This window comes from Papaver somniferum, chromosome 2 (genome assembly GCF_003573695.1).
Source record: "Papaver somniferum cultivar HN1 chromosome 2, ASM357369v1, whole genome shotgun sequence".
Taxonomy (NCBI): Eukaryota; Viridiplantae; Streptophyta; class Magnoliopsida; order Ranunculales; family Papaveraceae; genus Papaver; species Papaver somniferum.
The window spans coordinates 100,675,909-100,700,231 of NC_039359.1; the positions used below are offsets into that span (position 1 = coordinate 100,675,909).

At 35.3% G+C, this 24,323-nt stretch overlaps 3 protein-coding genes across 6 annotated transcripts; 1 reads left to right on the forward strand and 2 right to left on the reverse strand.

Annotated features, from left to right (window-relative positions):
* The first annotated feature begins 280 nt into the window (after positions 1 to 280).
* On the forward strand, positions 281 to 7,557 carry LOC113348571 (protein STRUBBELIG-RECEPTOR FAMILY 8-like). 2 transcript variants are annotated; one of them, XM_026592399.1, is made up of 16 exons: positions 281 to 615; positions 725 to 857; positions 957 to 1,028; positions 1,124 to 1,189; positions 1,269 to 1,340; positions 1,446 to 1,517; positions 2,752 to 2,823; positions 2,914 to 2,979; positions 3,072 to 3,137; positions 3,298 to 3,611; positions 4,716 to 4,963; positions 5,440 to 5,711; positions 5,797 to 5,932; positions 6,189 to 6,328; positions 6,452 to 6,608; positions 7,058 to 7,557. In XM_026592399.1, exons 1-16 carry the CDS (start codon positions 492 to 494, stop codon positions 7,082 to 7,084), a joined length of 2,037 nt encoding a protein of 678 aa, XP_026448184.1. In that variant the 5' UTR covers positions 281 to 491; the 3' UTR covers positions 7,085 to 7,557. The 2 variants fall into 2 exon arrangements, with proteins under 2 accessions (XP_026448184.1, XP_026448183.1); XM_026592398.1 differs by having other exon boundaries at positions 7,048 to 7,550.
* Positions 7,558 to 8,158: 601 nt separating this feature from the next.
* LOC113348574 lies at positions 8,159 to 9,684 on the reverse strand. 3 transcript variants are annotated; one of them, XM_026592402.1, is made up of 2 exons: positions 9,241 to 9,684; positions 8,159 to 9,119 (listed from the first exon to the last, which is right to left on the reverse strand). In XM_026592402.1, exon 2 carries the CDS (start codon positions 9,098 to 9,100, stop codon positions 8,585 to 8,587), a length of 516 nt encoding a protein of 171 aa, XP_026448187.1. In that variant the 5' UTR covers positions 9,101 to 9,119; positions 9,241 to 9,684; the 3' UTR covers positions 8,159 to 8,584. The 3 variants fall into 3 exon arrangements, with proteins under 3 accessions (XP_026448187.1, XP_026448186.1, XP_026448185.1); XM_026592401.1 differs by having other exon boundaries at positions 8,159 to 9,127; XM_026592400.1 differs by having other exon boundaries at positions 9,236 to 9,684.
* An 11,741-nt stretch (positions 9,685 to 21,425) lies between these two features.
* Positions 21,426 to 22,435, reverse strand: LOC113351685. Its single transcript, XM_026595628.1, has 2 exons — positions 22,226 to 22,435; positions 21,426 to 22,106 (listed from the first exon to the last, which is right to left on the reverse strand). Exons 1-2 carry the CDS (start codon positions 22,433 to 22,435, stop codon positions 21,426 to 21,428), a joined length of 891 nt encoding a protein of 296 aa, XP_026451413.1.
* Positions 22,436 to 24,323: the final 1,888 nt, after the last annotated feature.

The following is a 24,323-nucleotide window of genomic DNA, read 5'->3' on the forward strand; positions in this document are numbered from 1 at the left end:
AATTAACGTAGTTTTCTTCTCTACACCACAAAAACTTTTTTTCTTTTTGAAGGCTGATCTCCGATCAAAACCTCTTGTATCCTGTTTTAAAATAGAGGTTGCCTGACCGTGTATCACACTTTGCCAGATGCGGCGACCTATTCCGCAAAATCCCCAGGGATAGTTGGTCTCATGAGTCAATGTCACCTTTTTAGTAGGACTGAGGACCCACAACATTTATGAAAAACATACAAACTCCATTAATAAATCCCCTTTTCTTTGTTTACTGTGTGATAGCGAATTTTGTTTCTCACCTCCATACTTTCTTTGCCTAGTATAGCCGACAGACTTCCACACTCTCTCTCACTCACTCTTCAAAGCTTCGAATCTCTCTCTTTAATGGTGAAGAAGAAGATCTGAACTTATAAACTGTTTTTCTTCTACTACTCTGCATTTCAATGGCGGCTTTGCATGTCTATTAAAACCAACAAATCATTAAGAAAACAGTGAAGATGATGGGCAAAACATCAAAGTTTTCTTATTCTTTTACTTCACCTTATGTCTTCTTCTTCACTGTTACAGCCTTGATTTTTGTTTGTGGTTCTCTCGTTGAAGCTACTACTGATCCAGCTGATGGTAAAAATTTCTCAGAAATAAATTAAATAAAAATAATAAATCAGATTTTGTTTTTTTAATTTGAAAATGACTGACTAAGATTTATTTATTGGGATTTTTGGTTTTGCAGTCAGAGCTTTACAAGTCTTTTATACTTCATTGAATAGTCCGTCTCAACTATCTGGATGGAAATCAGATTCTGGTGATCCTTGTGGAGAATCATGGAAGGGGATTACTTGTGAGGGGTCTTCTGTTGTAGCCATGTACGTTTTTGATTCTTTTGATTTCTTTTGATTTTTTGATTCTTTCTGTGATCGATTTTGATGTCTTGTTTTGTTGTTTACTTGAAAAAACAAAAACAGTCAGGTTTCAGGATTGGGACTAACTGGAACTTTGGGATATTTGCTATCAGACCTTTTCAATTTGAAAACGCTGTAAGGAACTTTTTCTTTTGTAGAATTTGTCATAAATTTGATGGATATGTTAGATTTAACTTCTCTTTTGGCTAATTTGTTTGGTTGTTTTGTAGGGATTTAAGTGACAACACTATTCATGATTCAATACCATATCAATTGCCACCAAATCTTACAACCCTGTAATGTCCAATTTCATTTGTTCTTTTTGTTGATTTGGTTATGAATTGTTTGTTTATTCAAAAGTTTATTACAATGCAGAAATCTTGCAAAGAACAATTTAACAGGAAACCTGCCGTACTCCATTTCTCTCATGACTTCGCTTATTTACTTGTAAGTTACTTTTAAGTTTTTTGGGTCTCAAGGTTTTTTTTTTCTTTCAGTAAAATTCAGATCGTATGCTTGGTGTTAAAATTTATCTAATGTTTTTAATTCCAGGAATGTTAGTCAGAACTCTCTGTCACAGCCAATTGGGGATATACTTGCCAATCTTCAGGCTGTCTCGCTCATGTAAGATATTTGAGATTTTTATTTGCTTTCGTAATTCAATATCTTGACTGCAAAGATTTTACTTACGCAATTTTGTTTTTGCCTATTTACTCTTACTGATTCTGGAATGCCGAAATAACTCGCGTCGCTAGGTTTATAGTGGTGTGCTTTCTGTGTTCATGTGAAATAGAGTATGTTGCATTACAATGTAACTTTCAGGATCCACAGTGGCTACATATTAGATGCTAGAGAGATAAAGCATTGTGTAGTTAAAATCAAAGACAAGATTTCCCAGATGCTAAGAACGAACAGTCTAGGAAGTTGTCAATAGGTAAATCTCAGGACAGCATTCTACCAAGCAACGATACTTGAGTGGAAAGGCAAGGAGATTCCCTGAGTTATTTTTCTTATGCAGCATGAATGACATCCGCATAATAGACGTAAGCACATTATATGGGCAATGTATATACAAGTTCAAAGTTATGAAGCAAATCCTCAGAGGCATGCATTATGCTTATACTGCTTGTATTATGTGGGGATTGTCCCCAGTTATAAGTACTATTTGACAGCTTGAAATCTTAAGTTAAAATTCCTACGAGTGCAAAGAATGTCTTTGTATGCGTCGATTTCTGTGGCTTAATAATTGAAAAGATGATACTGTAAAACATTCTACTTAATGCCATCCTTGTGAGCGTATTAGATTAGTGAGTATCAAATGTTTATCAATAACTATTAGCTGTGTGTCCTGCCCCAGATATAAAAATCCATGTAGGAGTTATTCATGTATCATACCCTCGTCTAGATTTATATGCAGGAAGAATTCCTGTATTAATGTCACCAATGCAGTTTTCGTATTTCCTTCATATCCTCTTGTGCAAATTAAAGAAAGGAAGTTGTTAGGTATCATAAATGTAAGCAAAGTGTAACTTTCTATTATTGCTTGTTATCTTAGATTAGCCTGATCCCCATGATCTATAAATAGTGGATCATTAGTCTTTGCTCTATAACCTTTTACACACTCAAATAATTTTGATGTAGAACTCTATCAGAAGTTATAGGACATGGCCAGTGGGTACAGGTTTTGTAGTTAGTCATTGGTGTGTCAGATACAGGCACCACTCTCATTTTGAAGTCCTCTCCTGCTGCAGAACAAAACTTTGACATATATCATGTGTCCGACATATGCATTTGGTTACTTCGACTGGGAACTGTTCTACCTGTTTATTTTTTGCATGTGGGTGTTTTGTTCGCGCAGGGATCTGTCATTCAACAACTTCGCTGGAGATCTTCCAAATTCTTTTAGTTCCATGTCCAACCTTTCTAGCCTGTGAGTATGCCAGGAACACTAGATCTGCTTCAAGGTTTGTCTATATAAGTATTTGCGGGTTTGTTATTCATAAATCTAAATATATGGCAGCTATGTTCAAAGCAATGAGTTAACAGGTTCGATTAATGTTCTTGCTGGTCTGCCGTTAACCAATCTGTGAGTTCCTTGCATTTCTCTTCTTTTTGTCTTATAACTTGAAGTGTCAGTAACTGAAGCTCCGTTGTCTCACACCTTTCCTTTTGGAACAGAAATATTGCAAATAACCATTTCACTGGCTGGATACCATGGGAGTTTAAGTCGATCCCTAATCTTATGTAAGTTCTACGCGTCTTAGTATGTGATGCATGCTGTCCAAATTGCTTTAAAAGCATGTATATGTTGTTAGTAGTTGGTATTTTATTTACTTAAGGTGTACTCCTATTGGCTTCATTACAATAGACTTTTACGTTCTTCTGACTTCACAATAACTAACAGATCTGATGGGAATTCGTTCGACAATGGCCCTGCTCCTCCCCCACCACCATACACCTCACCTCCTCCAGGTATATCTCATGATAAGCATAACCGTACTCGGGGGGATGGATCTGACGGCGGGGGTTCACATTCGAGTCAGCAGAAAAAGTTGAAAGTGGGTCCTATAATAGGCATAGTTGTGGGTTCTATAGTGGTGCTTGTATGTGCAATGCTAGCTCTTGTTTTTTGCTTCAGAAGATTTTCAAAAGACAAACAAGAGGATGAAAGGAGTTCACGGGATTTCTTAGGAGCTCTTTCTCTTGGTGCGGATAAAGGTAATCTACATATTTGTATTTTCATACGTCCAAATTTTTTCATCTCTGGCCAGAATTCCTCTTTTATTCATTATAACTATGGGTTGCTAGTACTGTTTGATATTTTACTCTAAATGTAAAACTGGTCTAATTTGCATGCACCTTGCTTTGACGTCTTCCCTCCTTGTTTACCACTCCAACTTCTCTTTTTGAAATACTTCTTCAGGACAAGCACAATATTTAGTACTGAGCTAGTGTTGAATAAACTTTTCTTTAGAATTTTGTACGTTTGTGGTGTAGGGTGACAGTACAGGAACAATAAATCACACACTTAGATAAAACTTCTCAACTGGAAGCAAGTTTAATAATCCTTAATTCCATGAATAAAAAAGAAACAACACAGTCTTTTTATAGGCTTCTAAAATCAAATGCTATAACCCTAGAAAATAAAGCTACTACAGAGAACTATAAATCTAGACAAATGTAGAGAATATGAGTCCATGCCATCAACCAGCAACAGAATCCTTTTTCCTTGGCTAAAATGACTCAAAACAAACCAAACTTAGACTAAATAACCAAAATTAGTTAACTCTCATGTGTTCGGCGCTCCCTTTCTTCTAGGTACGGGGTTCTGCCGTTTTGTGTCCTACATCAATTTGCTAACACTAGATGATCAGATGGAATTGTCCGTATTGTTAACTCGGAGAACCATTGCCCGAGAACGTTTTTGTGGCAGCCCACATACCTTCATATACCACATAGAGATGACAGTCAAGAATGTCTATTCATATTGATATCAAGTGCTCATTGGGATAAGGTATACAATAGAGTTATTTTTGTTAAGTGGGGTAGTTGCCTTCATTACAGCTGCATCATGCTCAAATTTTTGAATGTCGAAGTTGAATAACATGGAAGTCATTGAATAACTAAATTTCATTGGTCAGGATATCAGATAAACGTGTAATTTTAGGAGTATGATTTGGTACTTCTCCCCTCCCTCATAATTCCTCTTCTTTAATGGGTCTCATTTTTGAACAAGTCTGGATGGATGTTGTCTAGTGATATGAAGGTGTACTTTACTGGGGACCAGCTGATTTATCATTTTCCCCCTTGTAATTAATGCAGAAGTTCAAGACCCAAGGATCAAAAGTACGGCCACTACAACAGATCTGAAACCCCTGCCTGCAGAAATTTTGATGGGCGAGCGAGGATTTGGTAAACCTGGGTCTGTAAAGCGAACAAGTAGCCCTATTACTGCAACTTCCTATACTATCGCTTCTCTGCAAACTGCAACAAACAGCTTTGGTCAGGAATGTCTAATTGGTGAAGGTTCTCTTGGTCGTGTCTACAGGGCGGAGTTCCCCAATGAAAAGGTAATCAAGATACTCCTTCAATAAAATTCTTAAAGTAGCCTCTGATCTTTCTGCATGTATACATCGCATAATATGAATTTCTGGGCATTCTTCTGAAGATTAAGTAAATAAGGTTTCCCTCTGACTGTAAAATGCATTTGTCAAATTGTCATTATCTAACCCATCATCTCTATTACCGTGTATGTGTCTATTTAAAACTGAGTAATTTACAAACTAGCGATGCCCTATCCTAAGTTCTATGCCCTATCCTAAGTTCTTTTGATCTTAACGATGCTCAAATAGAAGAATATAAGAAAAAAGTTGTTATGGGCATAATTTATCAGATCCATCTATTTCTGGCAGCTATATTTGACTAAAAATTGCCAAGAAAACCTATCCATGGCAATATTTTGGCCAGATGCAGTTGTAACCACAATTCATCTCTTTTGGTTCAGTTTTCTCATAAGTTACTGATTTCGTTCTTGTTGTTTTGATAGATTTTGGCAGTTAAGAAGATCGATAGTGCGGCATTGTCATTGCAGGAGGACGATTATTTTGTTGAAGCTGTTTCAAACATGTCCCGTCTTAGACACCCTAATATTGTTACACTGGTGGGATATAGCACCGAGCATGGACAACACATTCTGGTGTATGAGTATATTGGAAATGGAAATCTACATGATATGTTGCACTTTGGGGATGATAGTGGCAAATCACTTCCATGGAACGCCCGCGTTAAGGTTGCACTTGGCACTGCTAGGGCTCTGGAGTAAGTACACTTTGGAGTACTCCAGAGATCTGTTATGTTGTCACCTGCATATCTTTCTAAAGAACGTTTCTTCTGCTGTCTCCAGGTACTTACATGAAGTTTGCTTGCCATCTGTTGTGCATAGAAACTTCAAATCTGCAAACATTTTACTTGATGAACAGTTTAACCCCCATTTGTCGGATTGTGGACTAGCTGCATTAACACCAAACACTGAGCGGCAGGTAACACAATATCAGATTGGTTGGGTTTAATGGATTAATGTTTTAAGAATATCGAATGCCGTAGGATAAAATCATCCTATTGGGATGAATTTACCCAAATTGTTACCCAATTTGAGGCTCCATCAAATTAATCATCTGTTTCTTTAGTGGCAACGTCTCATCCCTTCGTAGCAACAAATTTTGTAATAAGTTGTGTGCTATTGGGATTCTTGTGTGGATTGGCCTTCCGTCTGATGTTCTCATACAATTTATACAGGTTTCCACTCAGATGGTTGCCTCTTTTGGTTATAGTGCTCCTGAATTTGCTATGTCAGGGATTTATACTGTCAAAAGTGATGTGTACAGCTTTGGAGTTGTTATGTTAGAGTTGCTGACGGGTCGGAAGCCACTCGATAAGTATACATACTGCTTAGTATTTTTGTGATGTGTTGCTCTTTTTGCTGGAAATGTTTTCATGACTGACTCAATCTCTTGATGCTGTCATTTCTGAATGATCTTTGAATCTTCAAATTTGTGCAGTTCAAGGCCAAGAACTGAACAATCTTTAGTCAGATGGGCGACTCCACAACTGCATGATATTGATGCGTTGTCTAGAATGGTTGATCCTGCACTAGATGGCATGTATCCTGCGAAGTCTCTTTCACGGTTTGCTGACATTATTGCCTTATGCGTCCAGGTTTGCTTCTTTACTAATGCTCATGATGAATGGTTTTCTGAATCTCTCTTTCCAAATGTTGAAAATTCCAGAAACCCTTATTTGACTAGAGATAACATGATAAGTCTAACCTTAGCAAAGCACTTGGTCTCTAAAAGTAAATCTACGCGCGTAAGTATAGAAATTCACATGACATGCTATTTTGGGTCTCTAATTCCAGTAAGCAGCCTTGCTTGGGCTAGAGTAAGAACACAAAATGTTGTCAAAAGGAAGTACCGAGTATGAGATATAATTTTTTATTTTTCTTTCCATTTAATATAATTATGAACACGCATAATCCTTTACAGTATATCCAGTTCTATTTGATACGTTATTTTGTGCTTTATATGAGGAAATCCTTTCTTTCTCTTCCTATATGAACGCATTATACAAATCGAGTTTATTTTAATGATTTTTGTAGCCTGAACCAGAGTTTCGGCCTCCAGTGTCCGAAGTAGTGCAAGCATTGATTAGATTAATGCAAAGGGCGAGTGTGGTTAAAAGACGTTCAAACGAAGAATCTGCATTTCCATACAAACTTTCAGACTATGAGGCAATCGAGAAGTCATTTTAAGTGCACGACTAATTCATTGAGTTGATAATCATTTTGTAAATGGCATTTGCAATTTTGCGGAAGAGAATGCAAGTGTCCGAGGTTTCACACCACAATTTCAATACACACGAGAGATGAGATGCACAAGACATCAACAGAAAATAAGGGGAAGTATGATGTTGATGTTTATAGGTAATTATTTGGTACAGATTTCCTTGATTGGCTGTTGCTATGTTAGGAGATTCATATCAAGTTGTATAGTTCTTACAGGGTATTATAATAAATTAACATTAATACACTCATTTGTATTTATAAAGGAAAAATCTTGAAAGTGCAGTTTTCTGGCTTTCGGTTTTGCGGTTTGGATAAAAGCCCTTCTGATTTATTATTTTCTTCGGATGAAAATGAAAGTAAGACTAGAACAATGTGATTTTGTCAAGACCAACAAAGAGTTGAATCACCTTAAGCAATAATGTAGAATTAGAATAAGAATCACCTTAAGCAATAATATAGGATTAGAATAAGAATCACCTTCATCATGATTATACCTAGTGGGCTCAGATATAATCAATACTAGACCAGTTTGGTGAGATTGGTGATACAACAAAAAAAAAGTCAGATGCCGCACTTCGTTTTCTTCAACTAACTAAATTTATTAAGATTAAGACATAACTATCCATTTGGAGATAATTCGTTTGAAATGTCACTTGCAAACAATAATTGGTGAATTAAAGAAAGGAATGCTCCTTAACCAGCATCAACACCCCACCCTAAAAGCCTATCATCCCATGAATGGCATCAATTCCAATCTTCTTCTTTTCAATTCCCGGCCAACCCATTCCTAGGATAGGAGGGGATGCAACACCCCCCCTCCTAGATTATAGACGAGGTTGCAAAATGCAAACAAATGTGGCTCAACTTATCATAAATTGAAATGATGCATAAAAAAACAATTATTATAGAAATAATCCAAGAGAAAGAAATATAACTCTGACTAATTAATTAACTAAATCTTTATTGAATTTTACTTTCTTCACCAACACAAACAAAGGTAGCTAGCTAGATGGGGATTATATATTCTACCAACACAAACAAAAAAGAATCCCACAAAAACAAAATCTCAGAGACTTCCCTAATATATAATATTTTTTAAGTAATCAAATGGAAATCCCCAAGCTCCCATCATCAACCAAAATGCATCTCTGACTAAATCAGCATTTTCGACTTCTACATTCCATTTCACCGGAGGAGTTCACATCCGAACTAGATAAGAACTTCTAATAATTTAGTTTATAGTAATATAAAAAGCCAACAAAAATAAAATTATAAAATTAGAGATAGAGATCATGGAACCCATGATGAAGCAGTTCCATGATGCTGATATGTAAAAAAAGAAAAATAGTTATTACTCCAGAAAACCAGTTCTGGTGAGAACTGCATTTCTAACTTTGCTCATATCCCTACCTTTCAAAGTCCTTCCAGCACCTTCACAAACAGAAAAAGATGAAATCTGCGATTTTTCAAGTTTCTTAGCAATCCATTCATGAGGAGGGACCTTAACACCATTAGCATCAACCCCATCATCTTCATCATTCTCACCGGTTCTAAAATCAGTACCTTTAGAATTTTTCATGTAAATCTTTGACCAGTCAGGAACATTAACAGGTGCAGATGATTGCTGATGAACTCTTGCTTCATTATTGAGTCTTTTTGGAATAATCATTCGTGCCCCGGTTGGAACTCCTCTCAAAGCAAAAGATGATATCTCACTTGATGATTTTTTGAGCTTCCTTGGACTTGTTTCTCTTCTTTCTTTCCCTATATTCCAAATATCTTCTTCATCAAAATCTTCATCATTTTTATCTTCTCTTGAGCTCTCACCCTTTGAACCTTGACTGAAATAACCATAAGCTCCTGCCATTGCTGATGATCAGTAATCCCTGAAAACCTCAAAACCACAATGGAAAACACAGTGAGCGAAGGGTTGCAATTTTTCTTTCTACCTGATCAATTGATTAAATAAGGAAAATTTTCAAATGGGGTATCCAGAATATACCTTACTTTTTGTTTGGAAAACTCCAAAAACTAACAGCTTTAATTTCTTCAACAGAGGCTAATGATTTTAACGTCTCTCTATATCTAAAATGTAATATGTGGATGGTGGAGCAGTTCAACAGAAAATCCAAAATCCTACTGAGAAGAAAGAGCAGTGAGAAGAGAAGCTGTAGCTATAAACTTCCCATGACTTGATAAACTCCAAAAAAATGATTTGCAGCTTTTGACAGACTTTTATTGTCAAATATGTAAATCTGCTGCAAAATAAAAGAAGGGATCGATTCTATTAAAAGACAATTTTTTCGAGAAATGGTTTTCTTTTGTCCCAGATAGTCAAAAAGAGCAAAGAAAGTGATGGGGAACCCAGTAGTGTTTCTTCATTCTCTGCAAACCTAGACAACCAAATATGGTTTTTCTAAAGAGATGGAGAGAGTGGTGGTGAAATGAGAAGAAACGAACCCCAAAAGCCCACGGATAGAGACGTTTATTTTTATTTGAATTTTTTAACAACGTTATCCAAAACTCTTCCAAATAAAATTTTCCATCTTTAGAAAATCCTTTGGTTTTAAGAGACTGTGGCTTCGTTCTGAATCTTGGGTTTGTTTGCTTTTTCATCTCTTAATAATTGCTCTTCTGACTCCATCTTTAATCAATCTGCTGTTTGATGAGACGTTGTACAATTTTACAATGTAGGCACAGTTAATTCCAATTTTGTAATGAACGGAGATTTTTATTTATTTTTATTTTCATATGTCAGGGCAAAGCCAATGGAATAACTTAATGACTCTCAGTTCCGTAATTATTACCGCAAATTGGGATTATTAAACCACCAAAATCGTTTGAACACAAGTATCTTCCTTATGCCATGTGTCATAATATTTGAAGTTATATTCAAAGATATCTGAATTAGTATCAAAGGTTAAGGCTATAAGACTATAATCTAATCCTACAGCCTCTAAATGAGTTAGTTTGGTTCCAAGAAATTGCAAGTTCCAATCCGTATTAGAAACAACTCTATCTAATCTTTCTTGAATATTGGTTGAACCTGTTCTTTAATTATTCCAAGTAAAGTCACAACATGTGAACTCCAAATCTAGGAGACCAGCATTATTTAAAATGTGTTTACAATAAGCACAATCAGCTCGTTTAAAGTGTAGGCCTCCTTGTTTTTCTGATTGATTAAAGATCCCCTATAAGAAAGCATGGTAGGTTTTGTGAGTTAACTTGATCTGCTATTACACTAAGATAGTCCCAGACAATATTTCTATCTGCAGGATACAGATTACCATAGAAACATGTTAATAACCATTTTTTTTTACTCAGGGTTGGTTTGAATCAGAATATTAATCATATTTATATTCCATTGGATTATTTCAAAATGAAATTCATCTATCCATGCCACAACTAATCCTCCTGCTAAGCCAATGGAATGGACTATATGAATGTTTGGGTAATCCTTAAGAAGGGATTTCACTAAATAAGGGCTGTGATTTTGTCACGGAAAGGAAGAGAATTTCAGGTTTGTCAGTATTGATCAATTGATGCAAGTGATTTTGTACGAAAGGATTACCACACCCCTGAACATTCCATGCTATGAATTTCATAATTGATATGGATAAAAATCAGTAGTTTAGAGGGTCCTAATTCATATGAATTCTAAAAAGATGAAGCAAAATTTGATTATAATTTAAAAGCATAATCAAGCAATTAAGTAAGGTAAAGGCCTAAGCTAACAATATAATAAGAGATTTGTAGAGTAGATGTTGTGCTAACTAATAAAAGAAAACTTGTAAATTAAAAGCCGAAAGTTTAGTGAAGTACCTGTGTCTCCTCCTGTTGCTGTGAAGGAGTAAAATCAGGGAATGGAATTGGGGTATAACCTTTAGATAGAGATTCACGTTCAAGTAGATTGGAACCATATTGATCAATTTGTAAAATTTCTTTATCCAAATAAGGAATGGAACCAATGTGTTCAGAAGATGATGAAGAAAGGAAATCTGAAACCGTAATTTTAAAAGTCGATTTTGGCTGAGTGTTCGACGTTTGAAAGGAAGATGCAATGATGATTCGGGTATCAAGATTAGGAGAAACGGGAATTGCTGAAGATGAAGAAGATGAGGATAAAATGGAATTAAGGGAAACAAAGGAAACCTTAATATTGTCATACAATGAGAAAGAAAGTCTTCTGTTTACTGATATTCAGGATGGGGTTCCACCCTGCTGTACCGGGTTAATGATATCCTGAAGAAGACCGACCTTATTTTGAGGGACCGACTCGGACAATTTGCAACTTCCAAGACTCTAAAGGTCTCTGAGTTATCGGATTGGAATGAGTCGTTTTCCGATTCAGGTAAAGGTATAAAATACTCAGCAACTGTAAAAGGGAAAGTTCTTTTACCAAGTACCGAAGTGGATACCTGCAGCATATCCTTATCTATAACAAAAGGGCCTAAGACTTCATACATAAGAGGTTAAGGGAGATTTTCTTTATGCAAACAGGTTCTAAAGATATCATGAAAAGTTTCCTGCACTCCTGGTTGGTTAAGATATGTTTCTGCTGGAACTGGCTTTCAAGTACTATCGAAATTGTCTTTAGGGTTCCAGATTTGAACATGATCAACTAGTTCATATCATCACTTGGACCTGGAGAATTTACTGAAATATCATAGATATCTTCAAGTGGTCGACCTTTAAGAATAGCAAATGTATCAACTTTGTGACCAAGGCGCAAACAATGACTACAAACTTTGGAAAGAAAATTGAGAAAGCTATTCATGGTGTCAAGATAACACCAAAAAATAGCCTTATATCTCACCTTTTCTTTACTGATGACTGTCTTCTGTTCATCAGAGCAGACTTTGATGAACGCAATTTTATTATTCAAATATTAGAAACCTTCAGCAAAGCCTCGGGTCAAATGATTAACTTTGACAAATCTGGAGTTTTCTTTAGTAAAAAAGTACGTCCCAAACACCAAAGAATGATCTCAAGACTCCTTTAAAAAAATAGACTTAAAATATTCTTATCTAGGTGCACCCCTCTTCATAGATAAATCCAAAATTAAGCTCTTCGAAGGAGTAATAGACAGAATTGAGTAAAAAAAATTCAAGGATGGTGTCATGTACCCGCCATACAAGAGGGTGTGCCCTTATCAGGTTCTTGTTAGTAGTTAGTCATTTGTATTAATTGGAGTTAGTAGTTTACAGTATAGGCAAGTTGATTCCAAAATTGCAATGAAAGGAAATTATTGAGAAAATGTTTTGTTCTCCAAGAGTTACCTCCACTTTTTCCCACACTCACTGACACACACAAATACTCACCCCCTATTTTTCCCGGGCCCCACCCTCCTTAAATCTATGATCCAAAACGATGCCACCTATTAGGAGAGTGATTTGGGGATATTTTTGGGGGGTCTATAGCAGTTTCGGATTATTGTTTATTTATTTTCATAAGTCGACCAAAGCCATCGAATAAATTAATGACTCAATTTCCTTATTATTACCTCCAATTCGGGTAACTAAACCATCAAAATCAATAATCAAACCACCATTTTTATTTTTTTATCTTTTAATTCTTTTTAAATTAAGTATTCATTTAAAAGAACTGGCTTAAGCGTTAGCAGTCTTAATTACAGCACAAGCAGAGCCGTCTAATATGGAAGGTTTATAGCACCACTCATAATATTATTATTTACAAAAAAAAATTTGGATAATGCAAAGAGGATGGATAGTTCTCAATTAAGATTACAAATAAAATGTTTTGTTTGGTTGGCTAGAGTATCTGTAACTCTGTCACCAGATATGTTAACAACGAAAAATCCTTGATAATTAGAATAAGAATTGTTAACAACGAAAAATCCTTGATAATTAGAATAAGAATTTGTATTTTTTTTTGTCTCTTCCCAATTAACGCTGCATTGTCACGTGATGAAGGCTAGTACCACATTCAAGTTACCAGTCAGACTTTTGTGTTATCTTCTGAAATTACTGAAGTCTTTCTCCCTTACCATAGCGCTACCTGTGGCAGGCCTACGTCTTCAGCGTCTTCTGAATTTTGATGTTAATGGTGGTCCTGCTCTTCATTATATGTCAACGGCTATAACTGTGATAGTTTGATCATTGTGGCGGTTAATAATTGACCACTCAATGTTTGGGTAAAACCTATAGGTCGACAATAGTAAGCAGAGAAAACCAAAAATAAAAAACAAGAATTCATCCACAATTCTGTGCAACAAGGAAGGGGAAAATTCATTAGCAAAAATTTAGTATCCACCATATATAATGCTCTGCATGTACCAAGTATCCGTCCTAAGACATGATGATATATAAATATTTGTTTGACATTTTAATCTAACACGTATTTATCAAAACAAGCATATTTATCTTATGTTTCCGAAAAAAATAAATCAAGAAGTAAATGTTAATTAGTTCACGCATACATTCGTAGTCTTTTCTTATGGACTTTTTGGCTAAAAAAAGACATATTCTACATTAATCACTCATTTTTTTCCTGTAATTCCCTATTTTCTGAAATATTTGATTCCAAGATTGTTCTAAATCTTTTTGGGTGTTTCGATATAGCCTATAGAAGATATCCCTATTCTCGAACACAACATATCAATAACACTACTTAATAAGTTTTTTTCATATGTTAATTATCTTTTATTAGTTGTTGAAAAATAGTTTTGCACTTTGGCAGAAGATATTTCGCATTCAATCCTACCCAATACCGAATGATACGGAATACAAAAATACATACATGTTAGTGAAAAGCTCAAATTTTTATACATGATGAATTTCGATTTAGACACTCAGGCCAGGAGCAAACATACATCTGGGGAAAGTGGTAGTGATGAATAAGGAAACGAAGATAAAGGTGGAGGAAGACAAGGATATACTTCTAGAGAAATTCGTTTCGGCTATAAATCCCTAATAATGCAAATGGTATTCAAAATTAAGATCATGACGCTAGACGACAAGATCTATGTCTTTTACAACACAAAATGTGGACTTTATCAACTTGACTATTAGAGTTAGATTTATTAACTAACATCAACAGTCAAGATGATATACAATCTAGATATTCGAGCGACGAATCAAAATTTGATAGTTTAAGCCAGGGAATGCATCCAATGTAACTCAATGATCGATCTTTTTTTAGAATAGAGGTTCAATAGAATTTCGATAAAAAATCTCAAGATCCAATGCATGAGTGTTATAATAAACAAGAAGGATCCTTTGAAAATCCATCTAATAACTATAAATATACTCTAGTAATGTGATACCAGTGTTTTGAAGAAGTTAACTGGAACTTTAATATATTTTTACATTATTTTTCTGACCAGTGGTGACAATGAAATATTATCAGTCTTATATGATGTAATAATTTGTTTGGATTACAATATTTTTCACATCCAATGGTTCAATCATCTATATTTATTATTTTTATCATACTTTAAAGCTTAATTTAACATTAAATATATGGAAATTCAAAAGGTGAGTGTACCAATTAGACCACCAACTTCTTTCGTTTGACAACCTGTATGAACAAAACTTAATACAATTGCAAACATACAAACTTAATGATCCTTGACAATATGTGTATAGAGTTTATATCTCTATGTCTTCTCAATCATTATGTATAGATAAAGGAGTCCGTGAACCTGATTGTCAAGATTGGACGATCTCAAAAATCAATATCCAAGATCAATCTAGTTGTATCCAAACAATTCAATCGAAAATCTGCCAAATAATAAACTTGTTATCTATCTTTCAAGGTACGAATTCTACAAGAAACAAGTCTCGCAATCGATCACAATTAAATGGATGTATCTACTAAGATTGAATACGTACTACTTGCGTAAATTCTATCGTAAATATAAACAATATAATGCGGAAAAGGAAAAAACACAAGACACCATAAGTTTTGTTGACGACGAAACCACAATTGCGGGAAAAACCTCGGGACCTGGTCTAGATTTGAACACCAAACTGTATTAAGCCGCTACAGACTCTAGCATACTATTAGACTTCAGACTGGAAAGTAGTTGAGACCGAATCCACACTCTAAGCGATTCAACTACAATTGCGCTCCTTACATATTTTGAACCTCGCAAGGGTCTATGCAATTTATTCCCTTAGCTGACATTCTTTACAGCTTAAATTTGCTTCAACCTAAGTGAAGACTTATGATACCAATATGCCTCTAACAGATAAGCATATTCGATGTCCCTTTAGATCAAATATCAAGACTTGGAAATCTATTTGCAATAGACAAAGCTAGGAAACCTCATAATCCGGAAGACTTACACTCACTTTGATGAGAATACTGGATTCTTTACCACTTCTTAAGAACAATTTTCAACTTATCAATTAAGAATAGTTTTCAGATATCTATCTTGAGGAATCACAAAGCCTGAAACAAAGATAATTTTGCGATTCTTAAATATCTGGCCTGAAAGAGATTGCAAGAACCTCGAAAAATCAGGACACACGAACTATCAAGGTAAATATAGTCAGGCCTAGCTTCAAGAATCCCAAAATGAAGTCTTCAGTCGTAGACCTAATTATGTTTCTCGGAGGAAACTTAGGTCAATAGAGGATGACCATAGCTATGAATTAGGATACAAAGTATCAGGGATTGAATTTACCAATTGAAAGAGCATCTCTATTTATAGTTTTTCAAGACTAAGGGTTGCTTAGAATTCAAGTTAAGATAACTTGACAATCAAGTAAACACTTTCTCTGTTTAAATGAAACTCTAAATAGGATTTCAAGTAAGCATGTGAGAAGAAGAATATACAAAGTGGTCCAGTTGCAAAACCGTGTATAATGACCATTCTGTTTTGGAAAATATGCCTTTAGAACTATAAGCAAATTGATGTTCATTTAAACACTTAATATTTTAATCATGATCCACACATAAGTGTTTTAGTGATTAATGAAGTCTTAGAAGTATTTTAAAGAGTCAAAGCATTGGTAAACATATTTAAAAAACAGTAAGCCTTTGAGCATCTGCTAAATTCTACTGGGACCATTGGTGAAACAGTTCATGAACCGTAAGGCTAAAGTTCATGAGTCAGGGAGCTACGGTTCGTGAACCGGGTTCGCCAACCTTACACGACTCGAGAACTCAGATGGCTGCGGTTCATGAATAGGGTTTGCCAACTGCTAGCCTCATATATTTCAAGATTTTTAACAAGGCAAGCTTGACCCGAAATTTCTTCTTTGTAAATCTACTACAAGTCCTCAAATGATAAAATGGTAAGATAGTGAGTAAAATATAATACTTCAGTCTGACATACCTGTTAAAGCACTGGTCGGTCGAACTCGCAAGCGTTGTTATCTCAAGCTTGTTTGTCAAGTTTAGTTGTCAAAACTATAAGTCTTGATTTCTAGTCTACTTATAGCGAAGTCTCGGATTAGGATAGTAAGTGTAGTTGAGCATTAGACTTCACGACGTTCATCGATTGAAGACGAACTACTAAGGGGAGCTTGTGGAACTTCATCAACAAAAGGTATGTAGAGACTTGAACTCATCTATCACTTAAAATTCTATCTACTCTATGTCCTATTTGAGACAAAAGTCGTATAGATATATAGACTTCAATTATACACATTTGATATTTCGAGCTGAGTTTAACTCGCTTACATATATCGCGAAATATGTGTTGGTAAGCTTTTGATTTAACCAAGTTCATCTTATATTCTTGATGAAAGTCAAAAGATGATCATGTGAAAATCTCCTTGTAACATCTTACATGATTTGTGTGAGACGTCATTTGATGTAGACTCGGAATGTTTCGTATTGTTCACTCGATCACTTGAAAATTGCTTTGAAGCTAATAGTTTGTGTGAGACAGCTATTGTCGTCTTCTAAGAATGTTTCAATGATTGAAATGGGAGTTTAGAACAATTAACCATGATTGGATATAACACGGTATGCGTACTTGTATGCTAACTGTTGCAAGTTATTCCAAGTCCGGGAACTATAGTATGCATACCCGTGTGCGTACTGGTTGGTTAATGAAAGTCCGAGAACTCAGTATGCATACAGGTATGCGTACTAGTGTGAGTTTCAAGTTCCGGAAAATCAACTGAATTTAGAACGTACGCGTACCCGTTCGCATACTGGCGAACCCAAACTTAGTCCTTCCACTTAGGTATGTGTACCCGTTTGCATATACTTGAGTAGGTTATGTTCTAAAATCGGTTTGTTCATGAACTAATAGATTTATATAATAAGGAATGCAATCTTTTGCAAACCGTGGCTATAATGTTCATGAATTGATTCGAGTGAATCAAAATCGATTTTGCTTCAATTGTGTCTTCTATACTTCTATGAGAATATAAACAATTGAAAGACTCTAGAACTAGTTTCACTTGAGTCATTTGAACTAGTTATGGTTAAGATTAATATGGTTGATATGAAAGTGTTCATATGGCTAACTTCGGTCAGCTATTGTTGAGACAACAAGGTGCACACGTTTAGGTACGGTTACTCATATCTAAATGAAGTCACTTTTCATTTGTGTGTAACAAGCTAAGTTCGATCTAATGGTTGAAAGATATTAACTTGAGTAAAATCAGGTTTTCATCTAACAGTGAATATTGAATGCTTTGTTACCAAGGTAACATTGATCGCAAAACCTAATTTGAAGACTATATATGGGAGAACTTTAGCAACTGGGAAACCTAATCCCCACACTCCTGTGTGATATTAGTTTCAACTAGAATCGATTCTCCTTTAAACTTAGGTTTTTCCAAAACCCAGTAGGTTAACGATTTGAAGACTTCATTGGGATTGTGAAGCCAGACCAAGCTATTTTTTCTGTAGTTGCGTATTCTAATCTTATTGTTTCCTATCGTGATTGAGTACTATCCTCTCTAAGATTTGCTCGAAATTGAATCTCCGATAGGCAAGATAAAAAGTAGTCACAAACATCTTCGTCTCATCGTTTGTGATTCCACAATATCTTGTTTCGCTACCATACACTTAAGATTATTCTGAGGTGATTGATATTACTAGGCTGTTCTTCGGGAATATAAGGTGTATCAATTGGTTCTTGTTCACCTTTATTTATCAAAAGACGTAACAAAACTTATAGGTATATATGTGGGAAACAGATTTATCTATTCAATAGACTTTTCTAGTGTGAGACAGATTAGTTTATCAAGTCTTCGACTTTTGGTCATAGCAACTCTTAGTTTTGGGTGGGATCAGCTAAGGGAATCAAGTGCGCAGAATCCGGTGTGGTTCTAGAGGCGTAAGGAACGCGACTTTACCTTGATCAGTGTGATATTGGTTAGGGCTCAATTACATTCGAGTCAGAAGTTAACTTGGAGTAGGATGGTGTGTGTAGCGGCTTAATACAGTGTGGTGTTCAAATATGGACTAGGTCCCGGGGTTTTTCTGCATTTTCGGTTTCCTCGTTAACAAAATTTCTGGTGTCTGTATTATTTTTTTCAGCATTATATTTGTTTACATAATTGAAATATTACAGGTTGTGCGTAAGTTCAATCAATTGTGTATCCAACCTTTGGTTGTTAATTAAATTGATTGACACATGGATATTGGTTTTTGATACCGTCCAAGTTATTTCTTATATTGAATCGGGCTCGAAAATTCCTATTTGTTTGATTGCGGATTGAATTAATAAATCGAGACATAACTCTTGGATGTACTTTTCATAAGATTGAGTCTGACTGTCTAGTTGATTCTCTTGAAAGTATATTGGAGTTTGTCCATACAGATTGCTAAGCGAAATATTGGATGTGGTTGTTAGACCCCCACTTTTTCAATACCTGATAAAAGAAGTTCTCTAAATATCTTCGATCTTTTGTTTTCGAGGGTGATGTCTGATACTTAATTACCAAATTTTAACCTAGTCTGAGACTTGACTTAGTAGACTAGAAATCAAGATATAATTTTGATCATCTAACATTGACAATAAGTTTGAGATAGCAAAACTTGTGGGTTTAACTGAGAATTGCTCTGACATAAATCTATATGATGGACAATAATAAAATTATACTGGAATCCTCAGTATTTGTCAATATCGCTCAATATCATCGTTTCACCGCATGTTGATAAGAACCGATACGATACCCGATACCACATGAACCCACAATCGGGAATATGAAAATTAATTGGGGGATACTGAATAAAACAAAATACGGTCAGTTTGAAGTAAAAGGAAGAACCTCTTATCCATATATTTTTTATAATGCCTTTGTACTTTTAATTAATTTTAAATTTCTTTTTTAGAAATAAATTTTATTTTAAATTTAAGTTTTTTTTAAATTTTTTTTTATGATGTTTACAAAATAAAAGAGTAAAATAATAATTTTTTTAAAAAGATAATAAAAATATAAGTATAAAAAAAAGTAATAATATTCTTAGTCGATCGTAATTGTTTATATAATCAAGTTCATCTGGAGGCATCTAAGCAAGAGGAATACGTCTTGAATCGCACATTAGAAGTCAGATGTCTTCAGCAGATACCGCCCCCATGCTCCCACGGTCCGAAAGGGTAACTTGGGCTTCTAAAACACCATTGCCAGGATAATAGGTTGGGAAAGATAGTTCATATTCCCGACTAATCTGAATTTTCGTAGGTGCATATCATACCACAAACCATGTTGATAATTAAACACCACTTATTATCTTGTGAATTATCAACAGATGGGGCTCGTCGGCAACTTCAAAGAAAAAGAGTTGGGTTAATTGGGCTAAAGCTAATCTCCCAAATACCAGGGGTGGTATTGGTATTAAAAAGTTGAAGCTTGTTAATGAAGCCCTGCATTGCAACTGGATTTGGAGATATGGAGCTGAGAATAAAGCACGTTGGAGGCAATTAGTGTTTCAAAAATTTGGAGATAATCTTAACTCTTTTGTTCCTAATTATTCTTCTAAGTCTATGGGTCATAGTTTAAGGGCTGGTATTTTGAAATCTAAGAATCATATTATTCAAAACACTAGATTTCATTTGAACAACGGTTATAGTATTCTTTTTTGGAAAGACAAATGCCTAGGAAATAACACTTTGCAACTTTCTTTTCCATCTCTTTATAATCTATCCAAAAAGAAAACTGCGACAATCATAGGGTGCATTTCTTCTGTTTATGCATGGGATTTAGATTTCAAAAGAAACTTAAATGAGAATTAATTGGGTGAAATGGTTCGTTTATTACAAACTCTTGGAGACCCAGCTGATATTGTGGGTGATTCAGATTTGGATGATACTAGACAGTGGGATGCAAGGGGTGATTTCAATGTTGTCAATTGCTATGAGTCTTTGGATGTTGATGGTTATCTTATTTTCCCTCACAAACAGTTATGAGTGCTCGGGTTCCTTTAAAAGTATCTTTTCTAGTATGAACTTTATGTTTTATAAATGAGCTCCTAGTTTAGATTTTCTTTTCAAGACAGGTAAATCAAATACATACAAATACCTTTTTTGTAGTACTGAAGAGGAGACTAATATGCATCTTTTCCTTCACTGTTCTGAAACTTCTAAGATCTGGAATTATTTTTTGGATTCTTTCGGGTGGGAATGGCCTAACAAAAAGAGTATGGATATGAAGAAGAAGCTGTGGGTTCTTATTCCTTTTTGCCATTTGATGGAAAATTTGGTCAAAAAGAAATGCAAGGTTTTTTGAGAATAGAAAAAGAAATATCAATCAACTTATAATTTTGTAAAGTATATTCTTTGAGTATCCTAATTTGTAACTGAATCCGCAGATTAATGGAAGCCCAGTAATATAAGTATAATTTAAAAAAAAAAACATATGATGGAATTTAACTTTTAACGTTTAGGGACAAAAGAAAAAAGATTCCATATGAAGGGACATATTAAAGGTAGCCTTATGCTGCCGAGGACTGACCAGTGTTTTGAATGGTCTAGCTTAAGAACTACATGATCCAACCAAAACCTTTCGACCTAGAAGAGGGAAATGAGAAAGGGGATCGAAGACTTTCAGAAATAGAGCCAGTGGTGAAGACGTATCACTGAGATTAAAATAGAAAATACAAACATTACACTTCACCCAAGAAACTGAGGAACAAAAGTTACAAAATAAATTACAAAATGTCACACAGACGAAGTAATGCATGCCGCCAAAGAAAGCCTGCCAAAAACGTAAGAAACAACATCTACATTTTTTTTTAGTTTTTTTTATAAGCAAAGGCCTTCAAAAAGGATAATGGTCCTCCTCAACTATTGGTAGAAGCCAAACAGGAGGGACAGACCTGTACATAGTAGAATTGTTTTTCTTAGCCCACATTGCAAGTTCATGAGCTACAAAGTTACAATAACGAGGTTGAGAACTAAAAATACAGACAACTAACCTAGAAGAGAAAAGTTGAATATCCTTAAAGATAGCATCCGTACACGAATTCCCTTTGAAATACCCAGCTGAAAATTGATCGATGAGGGATTTCGCATAACTTTCAATGATGATGTGAGTTAACTGTTGCTCCAAGGCTTTCTTTAGTACTGCCCAGATGGCTCTTGCTTCAGCTTCTTCTGCAGAATGTACTTCAAAGACTAAGGATGCACAAAAGGTTGCTTTTCTTGAGAAATCTCGCATCACATACCCTGCACCATTTTCTCCAGAAGTATCATCAAAGTCACCATCAGTATTACATTTAATCCAACCAAAAGAGGGGGACATCCATTTATCACAAATACTGACAGAAGTAGTAGTAGAAACATTCAAGCTAGTTTTCCTAGTGAGAAGCATCACTCTGGCTCTAGCTAGGACAGTAGTATGATTTTCAGAAATATTTTGGAAGATGAAATTGTTTCTACTAGTCCAAAGAGACCATAAGATAGCAACAAAAAAACTTTGAGCTTCATCAGAGAGTTTAGACTGGGGATCAATTAACCAAAAAAGAAGCTAATCAATGAATGACTTGTTTTGAAAAAAAAATGGGTGTTAATGTTGAAATCAGAGATAAACCAGACTCTACTAGCAAAGGGACATATGACCAAAGCATGCATAACAGATTCATGAGGATCAGTACACCTAGGGCAATCCACACTATGTATGGGCATTCTAGTGTGTAGGATAGTTCTGGAAGGCAAATCATTTCTAGATGCTGTCCAGATAAAAACTTGAATTCTGTAAGGAACTCTGATTTTCCAAATACGCTTCCAAAGATTTTTACAAAGGGAGGTCCTAAGACCTCTGAGCCCCATGTAGGCAGATTTAGAAAAAAAACTTGTCATTCTTTGAAAGATCCCAAGCCCTCCTATCAGGAGTGCAAAGCTGGCTTAAGGGAATGGTGATAATCTTCTAAACAGAAGCATTATCAAAGTGGGTGTTAAGTGTAGACACATCCCAACTTCTAGTTTGTGAGTCAATAAAATAAGACACTTTGATACAAGGACCAGGGGGGACTAGAGGGTTGGGTGTGGCAGAACCCATCGAGGGTATCCATTTGTCACACCATGGGTCAATAAATTGACCATCCCCAACAACCCAAGAAATGAAAGGCTTGATTAGTTTTTTGATGGCATGTAGACACTTCCAAGTCCAAGAACACTTATCAGTGCATTTGGCATTCAAGAAATCAGTTCTAGAAAAGTATCTAGCCTTAAGAACAGTGGCCAGTAAGCAATTAGGATTTTACAGGATTCTCTATGCATTCCTAGCTAGCATAGCCAAATTATTCAATTCAGCCTTTATAAATCCCAAACCACCTTCAGCTTTGGGGGAACATAAAATGTCCCAACAAAGCAGGTGCAACTTCCTATCTTTTGGGTCTAAAGTTTCACCCCACCAGAACTTGCAAAGGTGAGAGTCCATTTGTTTACAAAGATGATTAGGAATAAGAAAGTCTCCCATTTAAAATATAGGAATAGCTTGGTTAATATGTTTAATTAGAGTGGTTCTAGCAGCTTGGGACAAGAGCTTATGAATCAAGACAGAGGTTCTGGCATAGCTTGGAGAATACCCATATGTGTCTGGATTTTAGAAGCTTGGAACACAGTAGGAGTACCAAGATATTTTTCTCCTAAATCCCTGCTCTGGATTTCTAAAATATTGGCCAAGAGAGCTTTTCTATGCTCAGGAATCTTCCTACTAAATAAAATACCAGATTTTTCAAAATTTATTTCTTGCCCATAAGCCAGGCAATACTTTTGAAGATAGTCTTTAATGACTTGTAAATTTTGAGAAGTAGCAGGAGAGAATCATCAGCAAACAGAAGATGTGTCATTTTAGGAGCATCTTTACAGACTTTGGTACCCTCTAAAATAACTTTTTTCTGAAGACTATAAACGTAAGAAGATAAAGCTTCAGAGGAAATGATGTAAATATAAGGAGACAGGGGATCTCCCGTCTCAGCCCTCTTTCAGGTTGGAAAAACCCAGTTGGGCTACTATTAACAAGGACAAAGTAGGAGACAATACAAACACACTGGTTTATGAGTTTAACCCGGTGGTTAGAGAGACCCATTTTAGTTAAGACCTAAACTAGAAAATCCCATTCAAGCTTGTTATAAGCCTTGGACATATCAAGCTTGATAGCAGCTATGCCTTCAACTTTATCATTGTGATTGACAGCATATATGGCCTCATTGGTTAGAAGAATATTATCAGAAATAATCCTCTTAGGAATAAAGGCACTTTGATTTGGGGAAATTATATTGTTCATAACTATTATCCAGGGTTTTATAAAGAATTTTATAGATAAAGTTACAGAGCCCTATTGGTATGTACTGAGAGACAAGTTCAGCAAGAGGAACTTTGGGGATAAGAGAAATATTAGTATGGTTAAAGACCTTAGCAATATGCACGGTTCTGAAGCAGGTTTGTGTCATATCAATGACAACATCTCCCACAATATCCCAGCATTTTTGATAAAAAATACTTGTAAAGCCATCAGATCCAGGAGCTCCCCATTAGGAAAACAACATTCTTAATTTCCTCCGGAGAAATAGGCATATTTACTAAAGTGTTATCCTCAGCAGAGAACTTAATAGGGAGATCAGCAAGAATTTCAACTTGGAACTGTTTAGGATGGGAAGAATAAAGGTTTTTGAAATAGTTTATGAAAGAAGTTCCAATATTATCTCTATTAGTT